General features: G+C 44.4%; 2 protein-coding genes across 2 annotated transcripts in view; both read right to left on the reverse strand.

Annotated features, from left to right (window-relative positions):
* LOC119860426 (scavenger receptor cysteine-rich type 1 protein M130-like) overlaps window positions 1–417 on the reverse strand; it is a 50,945-nt gene extending 50,528 nt beyond the window's left edge. The window contains 1 exon segment of the mRNA XM_043514113.1: window positions 287–417. Within this exon segment, the coding sequence (XP_043370048.1) occupies window positions 287–350 (64 nt within the window). The 5' untranslated portion in view covers window positions 351–417.
* Window positions 1–19,692, reverse strand: part of LOC119860485 (scavenger receptor cysteine-rich type 1 protein M130-like) — a 1,081,813-nt gene that overhangs the window by 559,382 nt on the left and 502,739 nt on the right. The window lies entirely within an intron of this gene.

The raw sequence follows: 19,692 nt of genomic DNA on the forward strand, positions 1-19,692 counted from the left end.
TTCAGAGTAGCAGCCATGTTAGTCTGTATTCGCAAAAAGAAAAGGAGTACTTGTGGCACCTTAAAGACTAACAAATTTATTTGAGCATAAGCTTTCGTGAGCTACAGCTCACTTCATCGGATGCATTCGGTGGAAAAAAAAATGCATCCGATGATGTGAGCTGTAGCTCACAAAAGCTTATGCTCAAATAAATTTGTTAGTCTCTAAAGTGCCACAAGTCCTCCTTTTTTTTTCACTCTAGTTCCAGTTAACCCAGCTCCCCTGGTGAAACACTGAGGAGACTTACCTACAATGTCCTGAATTGTGAGGAGAAGAAGCCACAGCACCAGAGTGGAGAGATGTCCCTTCATTGCCAGCCTAACTTGCTGTTCCCCCACTCACTGCACTGGCTGCCCCTAAACACCTGCCAGGACTCCTCTGTGTCTGACAAGTGACAACAAAGCAGTGGCAGGGAAATATATAGATTCAGAGACTGGCATCAGCTGCGGGAAGGAACCAATAGCAAAACCATCTGCCTTTTTAGTTATTATCAGTGGTTTTATCTGTGAATGTATGAAGCTAAAACATCCAATAAAACTTGAAAGCAACAAACATCACCATATATGAGTGATGAGCCCCCTCCTGATGTCAGGTTTACCACAGCCTCAGATCATTGGGTAACCCCCATACTCTGGAGCCGGAAGGAAAAGTTCTGCACAAACTGTATCTGTGCTGTTTCTCGCCCTGATAGAGTCTATATCATATTGAACATGAACTGGTAGACATTAAAGGCAGGTTATTTTATAAACTAGGAAAGAAATCCCTTGTGCCAAAGGTGATCATTACAAGACCAATTCCCAGTATAGGACATGCCCAATTACAGACAAGGACAACTCACTAGAACCAGGTTGTGTCACTCAGATCAGCTTTATAGAAGAAGAATTACTTAGCAGCATCTGAAATATTGACAGTTCTTCTACTAGTTGACCTTGGGTCAGGGGTGAAAGTGGGCCGCTACAACATACCAGTGAAAAGTGCCTGCTGGTACTGGCCTGTATGCAGATGACGTTAGAGCACTGCCATGGCAGCGCCTTAACATCATTTCCCCTCCCCCCCCCGGCTTCCAATGGGGGACACAAAAGGGGCAGCTGCCCCGGGGCCAACGATTTAAAATTTAAATCACCGCTGGAGCCCCAGGCAGCACAGGCCAGGGATCGCGGATGGGCTGGCTGGGGGAGGCTGACCCCCAGCCACCCCTTCTGCCCAAGGCCCCGCCCTTTCCAGGGGCCCAGAGTCAGGCCCTTTTACCGGTCGGTGCTTAATGTTACTTTCACCCCAGCCTTGGGGTTTCCTGTCGAGACCATGATTCTTCGTGGTAGAGGCAGAGCATAGGGCTTCCTGAGTAGGCCAGGACCCTGTCTTGCAGTAGCAGGAGGTCCTGCACACTCCATGCCCATCAGTGCTATCAGCAGGAGGAGGAGGGCTCCTTGGAAACAAGTTTACTTGATTCATGGGACACAGACAATTCAAGGAACAGGCACAAGGCAAGGGAATAGCACAGGATAATGACTGGCTGGCACCACACCTACCTCCTGAGCTTCCTCAAGAGAACTGTTACAAATACTTGGATTAAGGGAAACGTCTTTAACTTTTTACCATTGAATTTTCTCCCATGCTGCCCTATCTGTATGGAGAAAACTCCCTGACAAAATCTGTGCAACCAACACCTGATCCTCCTTTGAATCCCTCCTTGAGACTCTGCTCTGTTGTGATTCCGGAAAAACACTTGACAGTGAGTGACTAGCTTGGCGGGGGGGGGTGTTGCTGTGTCTCTTCCCCTTCCTTCTGTCTCCTTATTTTTAACAAACTCTGCGCCCCAATCCTGCCATTCCCCCTCACTCTGCCCTCCCACTACTTAAACAAACAGTAATGTCAAAAAGGAAATGGCACCAAAGTAGTATAAGGGACCTACCATCAATCAAACGTGAACCCCTCCCTTTTACCCTTAAGTCCTGCCCACCTGTCACCAAAAGTCCCGCCCAAGAGGTATTACTTCCGGGGTCAATCTGGACACATGACCAGAAGCCAAGCCAGTCATGTGACCGCTCTAAGAACTCCTATCACTGCCCTCTACCCATCAGGATTGGTTTTGCCCTGATAGGACTGCCCCACGAGGTGATTTGAGCAATCGGGGGGAGTTACAGGGTGGGTTGACCAATCCAGAAGTGGCTCATGTGACCCCCTCTAACAACTCCTCCCACCCCCCTCTACCAATCAGGATGGGTTTCAGCTGCTGGGGACCACCCCCGAGAGGATATTTGACCTATTGTGGGAGTTCTGGGGCAGGGTGAAGTGGTTTGTGTGACCCCTCTAAGAACTCTCCCCAGCATCCTCTACTAATTGGGATGGGTTTTGTCCACAGAGGACCACCACAAGAACAGATTTGATCAAAATAGGGCAGGTTCTGGGGCAGAATGAACTGCCCAGCAGAGGGTCATGTGACCTCTCTAAGAACTCCTCCCACCACCCTCTGCCAATCAGAGTGCAGCACCACCACCCTATAAGTCCCAGAACAGGGCAGAAGAGGCCATCTCTTACTAAGAATGTAGAAATCATGCAAATGCCGAGAGGAAACATGGACTCCTTCACCATCCCCATGAAAACGTTGGACTTGTTTTAGCACCAGGGGCCTTCAACCATCCGCAAAGAAAGTGCTACATCAGCGACAGTCCCTAGGAGGAGGAGAGAGCAGCCCAGGGGAGTCCTTTGGCCCAACTATTGATGGATATGCCAGTACCTGACCCCGAAACCCAGGTGCTCATGAGACACCCTGATAAGTGTGCTGACCTCTCGTCGTCCACCCCCCTGGAGGAGGAAGGCGAATGCAGCTCGGGGGAGTCACCGGCAGACAAGGTGAACAGAATGACGTTGTTCGCGTAAATGAACAATTTAGAAGTTGCATTAGAGGATTTGTGTGTGTATATGTGTGTAATAGGGTTAGGAACTGGTGTTGTGTAAATCGAAAAACAAGCAGTGGGAACTTGCACTTGTTTCTTTTCTGAAAGTCTCTCGACAGCTCGACGCTGCCTTTCTAGAGGACCTGGAGGCCGTGGACAGTGTTGCATCAAACAATGAAGATGAACCAGGTGCACCTTGTTTTTGTTCAACACCAATACAAATTGTTGAAGAGGACTCTGAGGATGACGGCTATGAGGAGTTTAAGAGGAAGCTTGGCATGGAACTAACTGAGTCAGTGTCACATCGTGAGCATAAAAAAGTCATACTTTTCTTGTATGCATTGCAGTTATTGCTGACCTTAATCACTGTCTTAGGGAAAGATTTTCAAAGATTGTGAGAGCTGTGTCATAAACATGCCAGGCCAGCGGCACCATGACTGTGTAGCCTGGACTTCAATGGATATAAACTGCAAGCTCTGGGGCTTGTGTGCTGAGCTGTGTTTGGAAAGCTTCTTAAACACTGTTATTGCCATAGGTGATGCTATGCAATGTCTGTGCTTAACTCAAGAATATTTAGTGCAAGGGGTGAGCTTGATAAATGCCGTGCAATTCAGTGGAGACCCTGAAGTGTTTTAAAGAAAATGACCAAACCGGAAGATGTCTGCTTATAGCATTATATTGACCATCTGGTCCGCACAAAAAGTTATAGAACCCTGCTTAAGAAATCTAAAAGGATTAAGTTAGAGAATGGTGAGAGGACAAACATGCAATATAAAACTTGGTAGCTGTAAATTTTAAAAAAATCTATTGAAAAGGGCTTTGTGGCTATGTGTGTTTCTGTTAGAGGGTCTCTGTGGCCCTTGAGTGAGCAATAGTTTTAATGGAGCATCTTGGTTTGTTTTCAAGGAGCTGTGTGTCTTTTAAATAAAATAAAATAGTTTGTGAGATCCTAGCTCGTGTCTTTCTGTAAAGAGACCCATTTACAGCAAAAAGCTGAAATGTACGTTGTTGAATCTTTGTGTGGGAGGGAGACCCTAAAAATGTGTTTACTGTTGTAGGAGCAGCAGTGATCTATATGCTCTGTATGACTATGCTATGTATAACCTGTATGCTCAAAAGGTCTGTTACACTCCCCCCCACCCCTTTGTCTCCTCTCCCTCTCTGAGTACCTGTGAAGTGGCTTTCCCCCTCCCAGTCCCTCCTGGAAGGCCTGGAAGGGATGAATGGGCTGGTTGAACAGCTGGAGGATCAGAAGAGCTCCCAGGTAGACAAGGTGTCTGGGACTCTAATTAGGCAGCACTCACACATCCATTGCATAGACACTAAATGGACACTGGCTTGGGTGGAGTGTGACCAACGAGACGTAGCCTCGTCATTTCTAGTCGCAGGCCACGAGGTCCTTAAAAGGGGAAGGGCCCATGTGCTCAGGAGTGCACTCACAAGTTTGGATCTCCCATGGACGCCCTTCACCCAGACCGCCTGGCCAGTGGTTCGCCATGTGGCATTCCATCGTGCCTCGGGAAGACTTACCTTCATCGCATCGTCCATCACTGCACTGTGGGACACTTACCTTGAAGGATCCTGACATCTCCAGTGCCGTGCCTATCCTGGGAGCATGAGTATGCGAGTGTGAGTGCGACACCCCACCCCCCATCCCTTCTTCTGTGCTTAGCTATCAGTATAATAAACGTGCTGCTTTCTGCTAAACTCTGGTGGGTCATTAGTCCTCCCTAAGCTTACTAGCTGGCTCAATTTGGGGTAATATTTACAATTTAAAAAAAACCAGGGATGGTTCAGACATGTGTTTAAGTACAATAGAGCTGACCCACTGTATTGAACTGAATGGTTTTAACCAACCTCCCACGGCATAGCCAGGGTGACTGAGATTACCCACCCTTGTTGCCATCAGGGTTGATCAAAATAGTTATCAGTAATTAAATTTGACAGGTGTACACACACAGTAAGGGAGGTGGGTGGGTGAGGATGGTGACCTCTGTTTAAAATGAAATGAAATAAAACCTCAGAAATTCGCAGATGCTCTTGGATAGTTTAAGTATGACCCCAGAAGTTTGTAGAACGTTATTGGACAGTTTAAATATAACCCAGCAGTTAGTTGAACGCTATGGCTCACTCTTTCTAGCAACTCAAAGTCATTAAAATCATATATTCACAAAAATAAACAAGGATCTAACCCAAAACTGAAATGTTTCAAGGGTTCACAAACCTCCACCATACTTTAAAACAAGCATGTGCTCTAAAGACAATCAAACATTTAAAAGCTCTGGGTATTTGTAGGGTGCTTACTATGGTTGTGATACACCCATTTTATTTCAAAAACAACCCCCAAACTTTAAGCATGAAAGAAACATGTTTAAAAAACAAACAAACAAGCCCTAAGACATTCACTGATATCTGCAAGGGGCCCCAACTTGGGAATGGGGTACAGGAACATTAAGGATTGTTGTATATGGTGATTTATTGTTTTTTTCATTGAAACAGAAAAATGTATTTTAACTAAAAGGAAAAAAAATAGCCAAAAGTAGCCCAGTTGTGCAGACAACTTAATTCCCCCACCCCAGATCACAAAAGGGAATGTTAGGGGCGGGGGGCCTAAAGTCCATAAGTATCTATTAATTCCGAGTTGTGATCAAATCAACCTGCTAACTACAGACTTTTGAATTCTGTTTGAAACCAAGAGTTAGGATGGTATAAAAACCTGGAGACTGTCCTTTTTCAACAGAAACTATCTTGAATTGACTTGCTGCTGGACTGCAAGAGGAGGTATGCTCCCTGTTTTTAATTCTGAAAATATATATTATATGTAAGCAAAGTCAGAATGAGCTCTATCCTGATATCTGCTGGTGAGCTGTGGAAAAGGAGTTCAGGGGCTGATCTTGTTTGCATGGGTACACCAACGCTGCCTAGCACAATGGACTGCCTGCCCAAATGGTCACTTTGGCTGCTGTGGGATCCCCAGTCTCTTTGTTACTGGGGCAGGAGTAATAAAGGGTTGTTATCCTGGTTATGTGACTCAGGGACAGTAGAACTGTACTTGGCAGTTTATGATGGAGGAACTCGCCCTCAACTAAGCAGTACTCACTAGGCAAGGGACATGGGTTCCAAAACCCAATGACTTGAGAGAGGTTGGGAATAAGTAAGTGTAATTTGTAGTGTGGGTGCCTTTTGTAAGCCCTAAACACTACTGTAACCTTCCTCCCTCCCCCACTATGTAATAATAGAGCTAATTTTGACTCCATTAGAAGTCTTGTTACATGCTGTAAAGCTGAAACCACTGATGCCTAGGTCTAAACTTTAGACCTACTCTGGGCTAGTGATGTACCAGCACTGAGGCTCTCCTACTACTCGCTAAACTTGCAGAGAGCTGTGTTAAGAGTGGGGCCTAAAGATAAGTTGGAGACTGGCTAGCGGATAGCAGGGCAGCTGCTGAAGAGGCACAGACAGCAGGATGGCTGGCAGAGAGGCGTGCAGAGCGGATAGCAGCAGAGAGGTGCAGCTGGTGGTGAAGACTGCATCAGGACCCCATGGAGAGGCATGGTACTCGGCCATCAACCTAAGCAGTGGAAAATATAAGATACCCCCCCATACCACCCTCCACTTCCACCCAGGCTGGGAAGTAAACTCTGAAAATGAACTTCTGAACTCTGGAGGCTGCACTGACCAAAGTTAGAAACTGTGAGTGGGGTGACTTGAGTTGCTGGACTTAAGACCCTGAGGGGAAAAGGACACTGCCAAACGTACTTGGGGGTGGGTCTTTTGCTCATGATTTGTGTTATGAATTCTGTTTGTGGTGTTTCCCCAACATAATGTCGCATTGTTTCCCTCCTTTATTAAAAGGCTTTTGCTACATTCAGACTCTGTGCTTGCGAGAGGGGAAGTATTGCCTCTTAGAGGTGCACTGGGTGGGTGGTATGTAATGGTCCCTGGGTGGAGGCTCGAGCTGGTTTTGCATCATATTATTGAAACAGAACCCCTAGCTACTGAACCTGGCCCTTGTTGCTGCCAAATCAGATGGGCAGAAGGATTACATATATAATGTCTGTCTTTGGCCATGCTGTCCTTACTAAATAATGGTACCTATCTTAATTGCAGTGTGAGCTGTTTAGCATAGAACCAGTAACTTTAAGCTGATTTCACAACCAGGCCAATGTGGTAAAAGCCCAAAACCATTTTTAAAGAAAGTTGTGCTTAATACTGTTAAATTTAAAAACTTCAGGTATTACACAGATTGTATAGGGGGTTGATACATTTAGGGAATAATACTAACTAAAAATTTTGCTTGTTCTTTAACCCAAAGGCCCAAACACACATGGGGGAAAACAGAACCACCATGTGCTAGCAACCCTTCATCCTGTGTTAGAAGGTAATTTTCTGCAACTGGCTTTTAAATGCACGTGGGTTTATTGAAAAGTATATTGTTGCAAACTGTTCGTTTTAAACTGCTGGGGTTTTATGGCTGCAAGCTGATGGTATGGTGTGTTTCAAACTAACAGTGTTTTTCTGTGCAAAATGTTTTTTTAAAATTTGTGGTTTTTTTAAAGCAGTTTGGTTTTCATTCTGCAAAAAAAAGAGATTTCTTTTAAAATGGGGTTGTTTGTCTTTTTAAAAGAATTGGCTTTCATGTTTAAATTGTTAGTGATTCAGGGGCCTAAGCTAGAGATAAGTGTGGGTGTTTAAAAAGGTATTCGGTTTGGTGTTTTAAACTGCTGGTGTGTGTGTGCGCGTGTGTGCGCGCGCGCACAAAATGTAGGAGGTTTTTTTAAAAAAATATATGGCTGCAAAGTATTGGTTAGGTGTGTTTCAAACTAACAGGAGTTTCTGTGCAAAATGTGTTTTAAAATGGATTTTAAAAATTGGTTTTTAAAGCAGTTTGGTTTTTATTCTGCAAAATGAGATGTATTTTAAAGTGGTAGAAATAAACTCAAAACCTGCATTTGTTGTACAGCCAGAAATGGATGATTTTGTTTTAAAGCTATGACTTTTTAAATAGAAAAACACCCTAATGAGTATTTTATTTTTTAAGTTTACAAGACAGTTTCATGTGTTTTATAAGAATCATGTTGTCTGCTCCACAGTACGCTCAAAACACGAGAGATCCTTAGACCAGAGGGTAAACAAGCAGAAAAGAAAAAGGAAAGAGACAGCTGAAAAGGAAAATTCACCAGCATCAGTGACGGATGGATGGATGAAGCCCAGTAAATATTGTTTGCTTATTGGTTTGGTTGTTTTATGAGGTTGTGTATTTTAAGTAAATACATAGGGGTGTGTGAGAAAGATGGTAAAGTTAAGTGTTGTAAAATGTTTTTTCCCCCTAATCAGGAATGTGCAGCTCTCCTGACAATGCTGTAGTCAGAGCTAGAGGGATACCTCCAGCAGAACCGCCAAAGAACCAGGAATCTGCTTTGAGACCTTTAACAACGCGAACACAAAACAGCACAAGAGTGCAGATGAAACATCAGGGCAGTCCAAACCTCATATATGTCAAACCTAAGGACAAAACAAAAGGCTTGGGTAAAAACCAACCACACAAACACAACTCCAGTTCCTCAGTGACCACCACTACACCAAGCCCTGAGAAAACTGTGAGCGAAAGCACCCACATTCACAAACATGGAGCACATGCTCTAGGGGTTGTGAATAAAAAAACAACGACTGACAAACCATTCTCCCAACACCATAAGATCATCACAGCTCCCCCCTTTTCTAGTATTTGGGAAAAGTTTGATGCTTCGTTCAGAATAGTGATGGACGCTGTATCCCCGGGGGTTCTAAAAGAAGGGGGGCTGGAAACTACATCAAAAATCCAAAAGCTCTTGTGGGTGACTTTTTGAAAAATACTTCAATATTTCCAAAGGGTGGCTTTGAGCAGGCCTGACTATTCGTGGAAAGGGGCTTGGGTAAAAGGGGCACCCTCAAGGGTACACATCAGCTACGATGTAAACAAAAGGGGGGACAGCACTTGGGGGATAACAGATAGCTGCCAAAAAGTTCCAGGCCAGGGTCACTGTAAAAATTTTAAAAAAGGCTAAAGAGGTAATGAGGAAAAATACAAAACAAAGAGATGCCCCCTACTGGAGGCTCTCAGATTGGCTTGTCTGAAAATGGGGAGATAGAATCTGACCTGTGGGATGGTGGTGACTCTCACACACAGTCGGATTTAGAAAATTCCCCAGAAGGCTCTCTAGATTGGTCCCCGTCTACTCCTGATGACCCTCATGGAGGCCCCTGGGAATCTGACTCTCAAATAGCATGTGATGTATAAGATGCCACTGATGGTCCCGTAGAAGAACCCCCGAGTAACCCTGAAAATGCAAAGGTATATAGGGAGTCAGTGAGAAGTTGGCAACATGAATGACCTAGATTTGGGGAATTGTGAGGAACTTCGTTCCGTCAATCTTGAGCAAATAAATTCAGCTCAGCAGGTTGTTGAAGCCATACACGGGGGATACAGTTAGTTCTCAATGAAGTTAATGTTAGGGTAGGCCCGGATGATTATGTTCAGTTACGTTTAGAGCTGTAATTTAACTAACCCTTTGTTTTCGATCAGAACTAGGGATGAGCTGTCTGATGAGGATTTCTTCAGTCAGACCTCAAAGTTGCTGCAGAGCAATAGAGAGTTGCATGTCGATGGGACGTTGCATCTCGTTGTGACAGTTGTAAAAACAGGGGTGGGGGCGGTCGTAGAGTTTTAAATTCTATCTCAGTACTCAAATTGTCCATAAAAAGAGACAATGTTTAGTAGACCTGACTTACACTGGTACCAACCTGTGTTTTGCGGGTGGGCTCATGGCTGTCATGTCCAACCGTAAACCTACAGATGCAGAATTGTTAGAGGGGGTGAGAAAGTTGCATGAGAAAGTGGGGCGGTCAGATCAAAAAAAGGTTCTGCTCAGTGACGTAGCAACGTTTGAACAGCATTTAGGAGTCAACATACAGGTGGTGCTTTATGTGGCGAAAGGGGGATGTTTTTTTTTTAAACCGGGGTGCCCTGTATACCCCAAGACTTTTTTGATCCTGTTGTACGATGAGCATTACTATGGGGTTCTAGACATGAAAAAGTTGTTGGGTGCAAAAAGTTGTGAGTTTTCCGTGTACAGTCACGACCAATCTTGCAGGTATCGTTGCCGCCTCTGCTTGAGCGTAACATGCTCGGAGAGCGTGGGCCTGCAGCTGAGGTGTCCTAGCTGTCGACTGTATTGTCAGTCCAAGGAGTGTTTAGACAGACACGTCGACTGTGCATCAAAAAAACAAGTTGAATGCCTGCCTAAAACTTTGTGTGATAAGTGTCAGTCTTATGTGGACAAGCGGCACAGGTGTAAAGGGAGGTGCTGTAAGCAGCGTCAGGGTTTGATCACTGGTGATGTACACAGCCACCTCTGTTTTATGGATCGCATTAGAAAGCCCGAAAGTATATATTTTTTTACAATTTTGAATGCACGCAGGAGGCAGGGTTGCATGTGCCCAATTACATTTTTGCTATGTCCCTAAAGCCGGAAAAATCCTGGGAATTTAAGGGCTGTGAGTGTCTATCTTTAAGACCTTTATTGGCAAAGAGTTCCGGGACTACACGTTCCTAGCACACAGTTCCAAACGTTACGATGAGTACTTCGTTGTTAGACAGTTACTGAAGGAAAAGATGTGCACAGAACTCATCACTCAGGGTAGTAAACTAATGTGTGTGGAAGTTAAGGCCCTGGGCATTCACTTTATACTCTTTAAACTTCTTGCCCATGAAGCTTAGCAAGCTCCCAGAGGTGATGGGGTTTGAAGGGTGCAAAGGGTATTTTCCACATTTTTTTAGTACTTGAGAAAATCAAAATGAATTGGGGCCAACGCCCAGTGTTGAGCACTCTGGTATACAAAGCATAATGCCAAGGGAGAAAGCAGAGTTTCTCGACTGGTATTAGGACCGCAGATATGAGACATTTGACTTGCAGAAAGAGCCCACATATTACTGTCAGCAGGATGTCAAAATTTTGAGACAGGCTTGTATCCTATACAGAAAAGAGATTATGAAAATGATGGAGATGGGAAATATAGTAGAGAGAGGCCCTGGTAAATTCACTGAGATAAAACTGTGTCTAGATCCTTTCTGGTACATAATGCTGGCATCTGTCTGCATGGCTATGTACAGGTTTATGTTTTTGAAGCCTAACACAGTAGCTCTTCTCCCTCCAGACTATTGTGCGATGTTACAGTTACAGTTGTTGGCAACCTCTGTATAAAGAACTGCTCTGTAAATATCCTTTATCGATTTTGTGGAGGGGCTACCTGATGCTTTTGAGGATGACCGTTTGTTTCCTACCAATAAAGTAAATATGATTATCATGGATGATCTGATGAACTCTGCTTGTGAAAGCAATGAAATCGAGAAAGTCTTTACCAAGTACCTGCATCACAGGAACCTGAGCATTATGTATATAGACTAGAACATATTTTGTCAGGGAAAAAAGTTGTACGATTAACTTAAACACAAAGTACATGGTTCTGTTCAAAAACCCCAGGGATGAATTACAAATTGCTATGCTAGCTCGGCAATTGTACCCCAGTAAAGCTCAATTCTTTCCAGAAGCTTTTGAGGATGCTACCAAAAGACCTTATGGCTACCTGGTGGTGGATTGAAATGCTTCCACACCAGAAGCGTACAGACTAAGAACTGGTCTTTTCCCTCCAGACTGGCCGGCGGTTTATACATTGAAAAGAACAGCAGCCAGGTATAAAAAGAGATGAATTATAAGCCGGCCCCTTTTTAACAGGCAGGATTGCTGACTGAAAACATGTCTAGCTGAGTGAAGAGAAACCTGGTCCTTTGAAAATTACTTAGCAAATCGTCCTTTCAGTAAAGGAGGGGTATACTGTTTTCGGCCTCTGACGATTTAGTGGCAGCCATCTCAGAAAGAGCACTCAATACCTTAAAAGGAAATATACTCTGACACAAGATCAAGTGCGCTTCTAAAAACTCAGTGTAATCAAAGGGCTTCACTTAAAAGAAAGAAGCATCTGGTGAAGCAGTGTGGGGGGGTTTATTGGACCTCTGTTAAGTTTTGCTACCTCTCTGATAACAGGGCATTTGACTAATCGATAATGGAGTATGCAAAAAAACATTTACCTGATGCCCAGCCTCCAGTTGGAGCAATTAAGGGCTCCCCTTCCTGTGGAGGAAAATATCAGAATGACCTCAACTCACTTCCTGGATGCTGAAATAAAGTCTGTTCTTCAAAGAACTGATTTAGCCAAATACAAAAAGGCTAAACTTTACAGTGCTTCAAAGGTACCTAACGTATGTGAAGCAGAGTGACGTGGATAAAGGGAAAATGTCTTTTTCTACCGGAACAGGAACAGAGTGTGACTGCCAAACCCCCCAAAACACCAAAGTCCTCAGAATCTATTGCTCAGGACGTGCTGGATAATGTGAATAAGAAAAAATGCATTAGTATTGCTAAATAAACTGGGCCAGGATAAAAAAATCTCTCTTTGTGGAATGATAAAGGGGCTTTTGTGTACAAAGGCTCTGTGGTTAATGGTTCTAACATGCTTGACTTAGTCAGGGCCATTACCCAGATGCACTCTGTTCCTAGCAGACATGTACCTAAAGGATGGGATCTTTTTATGAATGCCATGGCGGAACTGAATGTACCAACTTCCGTCATGGGCCACATGGCCAACAGAAATCTTTTGGAACACTCAAAGGCCTTGACTGCCAACACCGGGGATGGGTCGAGAAACCGTGACCCCTTTTTTGCAATCTAAAAAACAAAAATTGGCTAAAAGATCCAAATGGCTCAGTGTGTAATGTTTTTCATGTTCTAAAAAATATATACATTTAAAACCGGTAATGTTTTGCTTTAAATAAAACATTTCTATCCTTTAAAAAAAAATATCTACGTGTAATTTTCTGAATTGGTCATGCTTTAAAAAAAAAAACGAACAAAACCCCACCAAACATCAATGGTCTTTAAATTCCTCACCTGGGGTGCTTTATTGGGTAACATGGCTATGAAAATCCTTGCAAGATACGCACGTCTGGGTTTGTTGAAACATGTTTTGAGTGAGGCTAGGCATGCCCGAGAATTTACATTTTATATTTTTTACAAAATTCATCATCACCATCTGATTGTTTTGCACTAAGTTATTAGAATACAATTTTAAAATCTTGTCAAAAGATAAACCCTTGCTACAATGATGTAAGAAAAACACCCAGTGATAGCCACAGGCGACGGAGCGGGGGTCTTGTAATTGTCTATTGTGAAACACAATGTCGGTGGTATTTTTGTTTAAAAAATTCATAATGCTTCTAGGAAGCAACACACTGTTTGGGGGATGCCTGTATGAGTCAAAAGCTCTCCATAGTTGCGCTCCACCAGATACAAGGTGAGCCAGTGTTTAACCGATTGGTTGTGCAGATGCGTGTTGACCACCAAACCTAGGGGTCTCTGAGACAGTTTGCCACAAGGGAGCCAATCACAAGGGATCACATCTAAGAAATTCTTTTTTGTGTAAGGGTTCATTGATAAGACACGAGAGCTGCATGGTGTCCATATTCTCCTGTAGTCAAACAGAACTTTTCTCCTCTGATTTCTCTCTATGACGTTATCAAAAACCCCATACACGATCATCTTGACGGTGACCGTCAAAGCCGTCCCAAAACGTATTTCTGCTCTCAGGTTCCCGGTTTTAATCAGGGAATAGTGATCGGCATATTCCTGGTCCGGAGACAGGTCAAAGGCAAACAAGGTGTCACCCTGTGCAAACACAGGTCGCTGTGTAAATGACCCAATAGCTCTACCGTACTACTCTGGGCCGTCAGCTTTGCATGCCTCACAAACCCTAGAGTCCCGCCATCCAACTCCCTTTCTTCGTTTGTCCGGGAGTGTCTTTGTAAAACAGACCGGCAGAAAATTGCATGGCGAGGGTGTCATCGCTGTCATGGAGCGTCGATTCTATAAAGGCCCTGTAAAGGTATGTGACGTTATTGACACAAACTGGGACCGTATAAATTATTGTTGCAATCAAGGTCCTGTAGTGGCACCAAATCTTGTATAAAGGGGGTCAAATAAGGTGTCTAAGACAAGGTTATGGTTTGCTGGTTATGATTATGTTATCTGTATGCATGTATCAGTTTTGTATTTAAAGTTATAAGTATTGGCTCTATCCTGTCTGTATTTCAAACTTGTGCTATGCTCCTTGGTGACACCCCAGACAAGTTGGTGTCAGCACTGCCTAGCCTGCTTGATGGCCCATTAAGGACCATCAGTTATACAAGTGACCCATTGACAGAAGGCAGATGCACCTTGTGACTCAGCAAGGCATGCAGGGACATGCCTATGGACAGAACTCTAAGGTTTTTCCATGCCATGGGCTGGATAGCTTGTTTTTGGAACAAAGAAAGCAGAGGCCAAATGGCAGGAGACTAGAAAAGGCTGCTGCATCTCCTCTATCTTGTTTTCAATCCTGCTTCTAACCTCTGGAGGAACTTTGCTACACTGAAGCTCTGAACCAAGGACTCAATGACCCATCCAAGCTGTGGATGTACTCCAGAGACTTGATTTGAGCCTGCAGTTAATTCCATCCGTGCTACAAGCCTGAACCAAGAACTTTGCCATTACTGTATGTAATTGATTCCTTTAACCAGTTTTAGCTCTCATCTATATTTCTTTCTTTTTATGAATAAACCTTTAGATTTTAGATTCTAAAGGATTGGCAACAGCATGATTTGTGGGTAAGATCTGACTTGTATATTGACCTGGGTTTGGGGCTTGGTCTTTTGGGATTGGGAGAACTTTTTTTTCTTTTACTGGGATATTGGTTTTCACAACCATTCATCCCCATAAAAAGTGACACTGGTGGCAATACTGGCAAACTGGAGTGTCTAAGGGAATTGCTTGTATAACTTATGGTTAGCCAGTGGGGTAAGACTGAAGTCCTCTCTGTTTGGCTGGTTTGGTGTGCCTTAAAAATAAAGGAAACCCAGCCTTGGGTTGTAACTGCCCTTCTCCAAGCAATTTGTCCTGAATTGATACTCTCAGTTGTGCCCCGCCAGAGGCTGCATCGTTATAGGGTAACAGTTATTGCTTTGGCTTACTAGGGGGTCTCCCAGTGGAACATCCACCTGGCTAAAAATAGATGCCACTGGGTAATTCATCAGGCCCACCTTGGTGTCCCTGGCAAATCCAGTTCCGTCTCCTTCTACAATCTTGCAACACAGGTACAGCAGCATGTTGTTTAAATCGAGGCCATTCTCTGCTATAAAAAGTCAATGGGGGCAGACTCCGTAAACAGCCACGTAGCCAGGTGGAGGGAAGAGGGGAAGCGATCCAAAAGAAAGGTGCCACCCGCCATGGTGCATTTACTCACCCAGCAGCACTCTGGAGGCAGGCCCTCACTCGCTCCGAGTGTCTTCAGCTGCACCGAGGTGTCGCTGAAGACCCGGAGCGAGTGAAGGTCCCGCCGCCGAGGTGCCGCCGGGTGAGTCAGATGGATCGCTCCCCCTGTTCCCTCAACAGGGAAAAACTGAAAAGGCGCCAAGACATTCACAAGGCGCCACTTGTGTTCAGCAGGGGAGCGGCCACTGCCCCGTTTCCCTCAAGCTACGCCACTGTCCGTAACGGCTGATAGAGGCGGCATCTCGATGTAGATGCTTTTCTCAATGCTACTCTGCGCGTAGGGGCTATTTGAAACAAGTCTAGTTCAGATTTGGTGCACTCTTCAGACCTACAGCGAACAAGAGCCACGTTGAATAAAATCTCTCTCTTTTACCAGGCGGAGAGCATCTCCTCTTTACCAGGCTTCCTCTTGGACTTTCACTTATGGCTGGCCCTGCGCGTCAAAGCCCTTCTTTTAAAGGGTTTTGGGGGACCTAGGCGTCGTGGGTATGATGCATTTCTCTTTCTCTTCCCCCTTTTAACGTACATCAGCCCCGATCCCTCCTATGAAGCTGGATTCCCCACCTTCTCCAGAACAGCACGGGAGACATGGCCTACCACGTCTCTAGCTATGTTTTGAGTGGCGGTTTTTACATAGGGTTTAATAATCTCTAGTCCCCTCCTCAAAAGCGGTAAGTCTTTTTGAAAGAGGTTATGGAATATTCCGCCCATGCCAGCCCTGTATATCACAGGGGCCCCATGATATCCAGGTAGGGCATATCCAGCCTGAGCTCTGTAATAGTTTCTGTAGTTGGTGGGGTCGCCGTAATTTTTAGGATTGCCATAATAGTGTTTTGCTTTTTAGAAATCTCCGGGGATGCAGGTGCAGCTTGATGATCACCTTGTCGAAGCGAAATGAGATGTATTTGTCCTGATCTGTCTTTATTTCAATGGTGATGGTGTCATTGTGGTGTTTACTGACAGGGATGTAATGAGGTTTATCACCAGTAGAAAACCTATAAGTAAAATCGATGGATTTAAGTCTAACTTTTCTACCCACAGGGTCATAGTTCATGACTACCTCAGGCGATCCTGGGTGACAAGCCACGGTATTGTTCACATGATCCGGTAATTTGGGTATGGACGAGTAATAACCTTGTCATAGGATGAAACTCCACGTCATATCTCCAAAGGTGATTTCCAAAGGGGTGTCTTCATGGATAGTGTTCCAGATGTGCAGGTCTTGTATTTCCACTAACCCCACCTCCCAGGCACCCGGGAGATCCAAAGCCTTAATTAGCTGTATTGTAAAGTTGGAGCTGGTGTTTTGGGGGAAAGTTGCAGAACTGGCACTGCTGGGCAAAGTGAGTTAAAACCCGCCGTCGCTCATTTCTCTCTCTGTCTGTCTTTGCAGGAGGAGTCTTTTTTGTTCGTGTCTAAATGTTACAGAGTTGAGAGACTTTCACCCAGCTGTTAAACTTACCAGGCCATCCTAACCATTTAACCAGTTTCAGAGTAGCAGCTGTGTTAGTCTGTATTCGCAAAAAAGAAAAGGAGTACTTGTGGCACCTCACTTCACGAAAGCTTATGCTCAAATAAATGTTAGTCTCTAAGGTCCCACAAGTACTCCTTTCCATTTCACCAGTAGCTGCTTTTTTTCCCCTTCTTCTTTCTCTGCGAGAAACTTTTCAATTCTGTAAATCCTGTCTCGTTTGGGGTTTACTTTTGGTAGTTCTTCAGGGTAAAAGATCCAGTAACTGTCTCACCCTTGTAATCTTTTAATTGGGATACAAGTCTCTGGCCCCTGGTTAAGGCTTCATCCACTATGAATATCTCATCAGTAAACATCTGTTCATAACCTTTTTCAAAAGCTCCTTTGATTTTAGATCGGCTCACGTGGTTGCCTTTTCTAAAAGGGGCAACAACCAGCTTGATTTTAAAACTGTCTCCATAAACCGTTTTCCATACCTTCAGAGAATTTGAAGGGTTAACGTCAGTGGGTCTGGTAAGTACAGTTCTGTCAAAGCTGCGGTTGTAACTCTCTATAAAGTCAGGTAATGTGTCGATGTAGCAAAAGGTGTTATGGGCTGTAAAATAACTCCACATCCTCATTTTTAAAGTTCTGTTAAATCGCTCCACAACCCCCGCTTTGACTTCATTATTAGTAACAAAATGGTGAATGCCATGCTGTTTTATCAGTCTGCTGAAATGTTTGTTTAAAAATTCTTTCCCCCCGATTGGTTTGTAATTTTTGAGGCACACGACGTTCGCTGAAAATAGCTTTAAAGGCCTTGGATACCTCACCGCTTGTCTTGTCTTTTAGGCCTAAGGCCCAGGCATATTTGGATAGAACGTCTATCACTCTTAATGACAGGTTTCAGAGTAGCAGCCGTGTTAGTCTGTATTCGCAAAAAGAAAAGGAGTACTTGTGGCACCTTAAAGACTAACAAATTTATTAGAACATAAGCTTTCGTGAGCTACAGCTCACTTCATCGGATGCCTTTGGTGGAAAAATGCATCCGATGAAGTGAGCTGTAGCTCACGAAAGCTTATGCTCTAATAAATGTATTAGTCTCTAAGGTGCCACAAATACTCCTTTTCTTATCACTCTTAAGTTGTACTTAAAACCACTGTTGTGTTTGGAGAACCGGTGCACGTCCGCCAAATCTGCCTGCTATTGCACTTCCACATCTGAAGCAATGGTCTTGTCTTGTTTCTTTTCAAACGTAGTTGAGCTGGTTTGTTTAGAGTGTAAGCATCCTGGTCTGAAAGCCAAGCTGTTACCTGTCTTCTATTTAAACTTTTAATCTGCTTTTTGGCCACTTGAAAAAGAAGGTTCACCCCACTGAAGCTCCCAACTTCCTTTGGGGGTGTAATATATTTTCTTTCACAGAGCCGTAAGCGTAGACATGACTGTTACTTGTATCATCTTTTACTACACGAGTATGGAGCGGAGACACATTCACATTGACACATTGAAATACATTTTATTAATTGCTTGGTTTAACACGACCTTTCACAGCCGCCTGTAAAAATGGATGCCATGACCTCTACCATTAGGGAGTCTGTGCTGGTTCATGCCTCCATTTTGTTCTTTTCTGGATTGTCCAGATCCCTGTCTCAGGCAGGAGCAAAAACAGTTGACACAGGATAAATTTACCCCCACAGGGCTACCGATGTGCAAGTTCTCAAAGGCCTCTAGAAAGGCATAGTCGAGCTGCCAAGAGATTTTCAGAAAAGAAACAGTGCAAGTTCCCACTGTTTGTTTTAGATTTATGTAACCCTGGGTCCTAACCCCATTACACACATAAATCCTCTAACAATACTTCTTAATTGTTCAAAGTGACATCTTTTCCATTCACCTTGTCCACCAGTGACGCCCCCGAGCAGGGGTCACCTTCCTACATAGGGGTGGACAATGAGACGCCGTCATGCTCGTCCATCTTCTTCATGAGCCGTTGGGTTCAGGGGTCGGGTTTTGGGGTTGGGTTCCGGCATATCCATCAACACTTGAGTCAAAGGGCCCTCGTCGGAACCGTCGCTGATGTAGCGCTTTCTCCACGCAAGTCCAAAAGTGCTCGGGGCTAAAACAAAGTCCGAAGTTCTCATGGGGGGTGCTGAAGGAGGCCATGTTTCCTCTGAGAAATCCCATTTCCATGATTTCTAAAACACGCATTCTTGATAAGGGATAGCCTGTTCTGCCAGGTGCTGGGACTTATGGGGTGGTGGTGATGCGCTCTGATTGGCAGAGGGTGGTGGGAGGAGTTCTTAGAGGGGTCACACGACCCTTTTCTGAGTGGTTCATCCTGCCCCAGAACCTGCCCTATTTTGGTAAAATCTGCTCTCAGGGGGTCCTCTGCAGCTGAAACCCATCCTGACTGGTAGAGGGCTGTGGGAGGAATTCTTAGAGGAATTCTCACATGAACCACTTCCAGATGGGTCACCCCACCCTGGAACTCCCCCCGATTGGTCAAATCTCCTCTCAGGGGTGGATCCCAATGGTTGAAAACCCTCTTGATTGGTAGAGAGCAATGGGAGGAGTTCTTAGAGGGACCACATGAAATACCTTGCTTCCGGTCATGTGTCCAGCTTGATCCCAGAAGTAATACCCCCAGGGCAGGACTTCCTGTGACAGGTGGGAGGGATTTAAGGGGTCAAGGTGCAGGGCTAACTTTTCATTGGGGGTAGGGCCCTTATACTACTCACCAATCATCACCATGTGAATTTGCTTGTTTGTTATTTCTCCCATATCTAATCCTGCATCTGTTCTTGAGTGTTTTAAACTGTCAGCTTTCTGGATCTTGGAGTCTGTCTATATCTGTGACCTGAATGGGCCTTTGGGTGTTACAATAATATACATGAAATAACTCTTTGAT

This window comes from Dermochelys coriacea, chromosome 1 (genome assembly GCF_009764565.3).
Source record: "Dermochelys coriacea isolate rDerCor1 chromosome 1, rDerCor1.pri.v4, whole genome shotgun sequence".
Classification (NCBI taxonomy): domain Eukaryota; kingdom Metazoa; phylum Chordata; order Testudines; family Dermochelyidae; genus Dermochelys; species Dermochelys coriacea.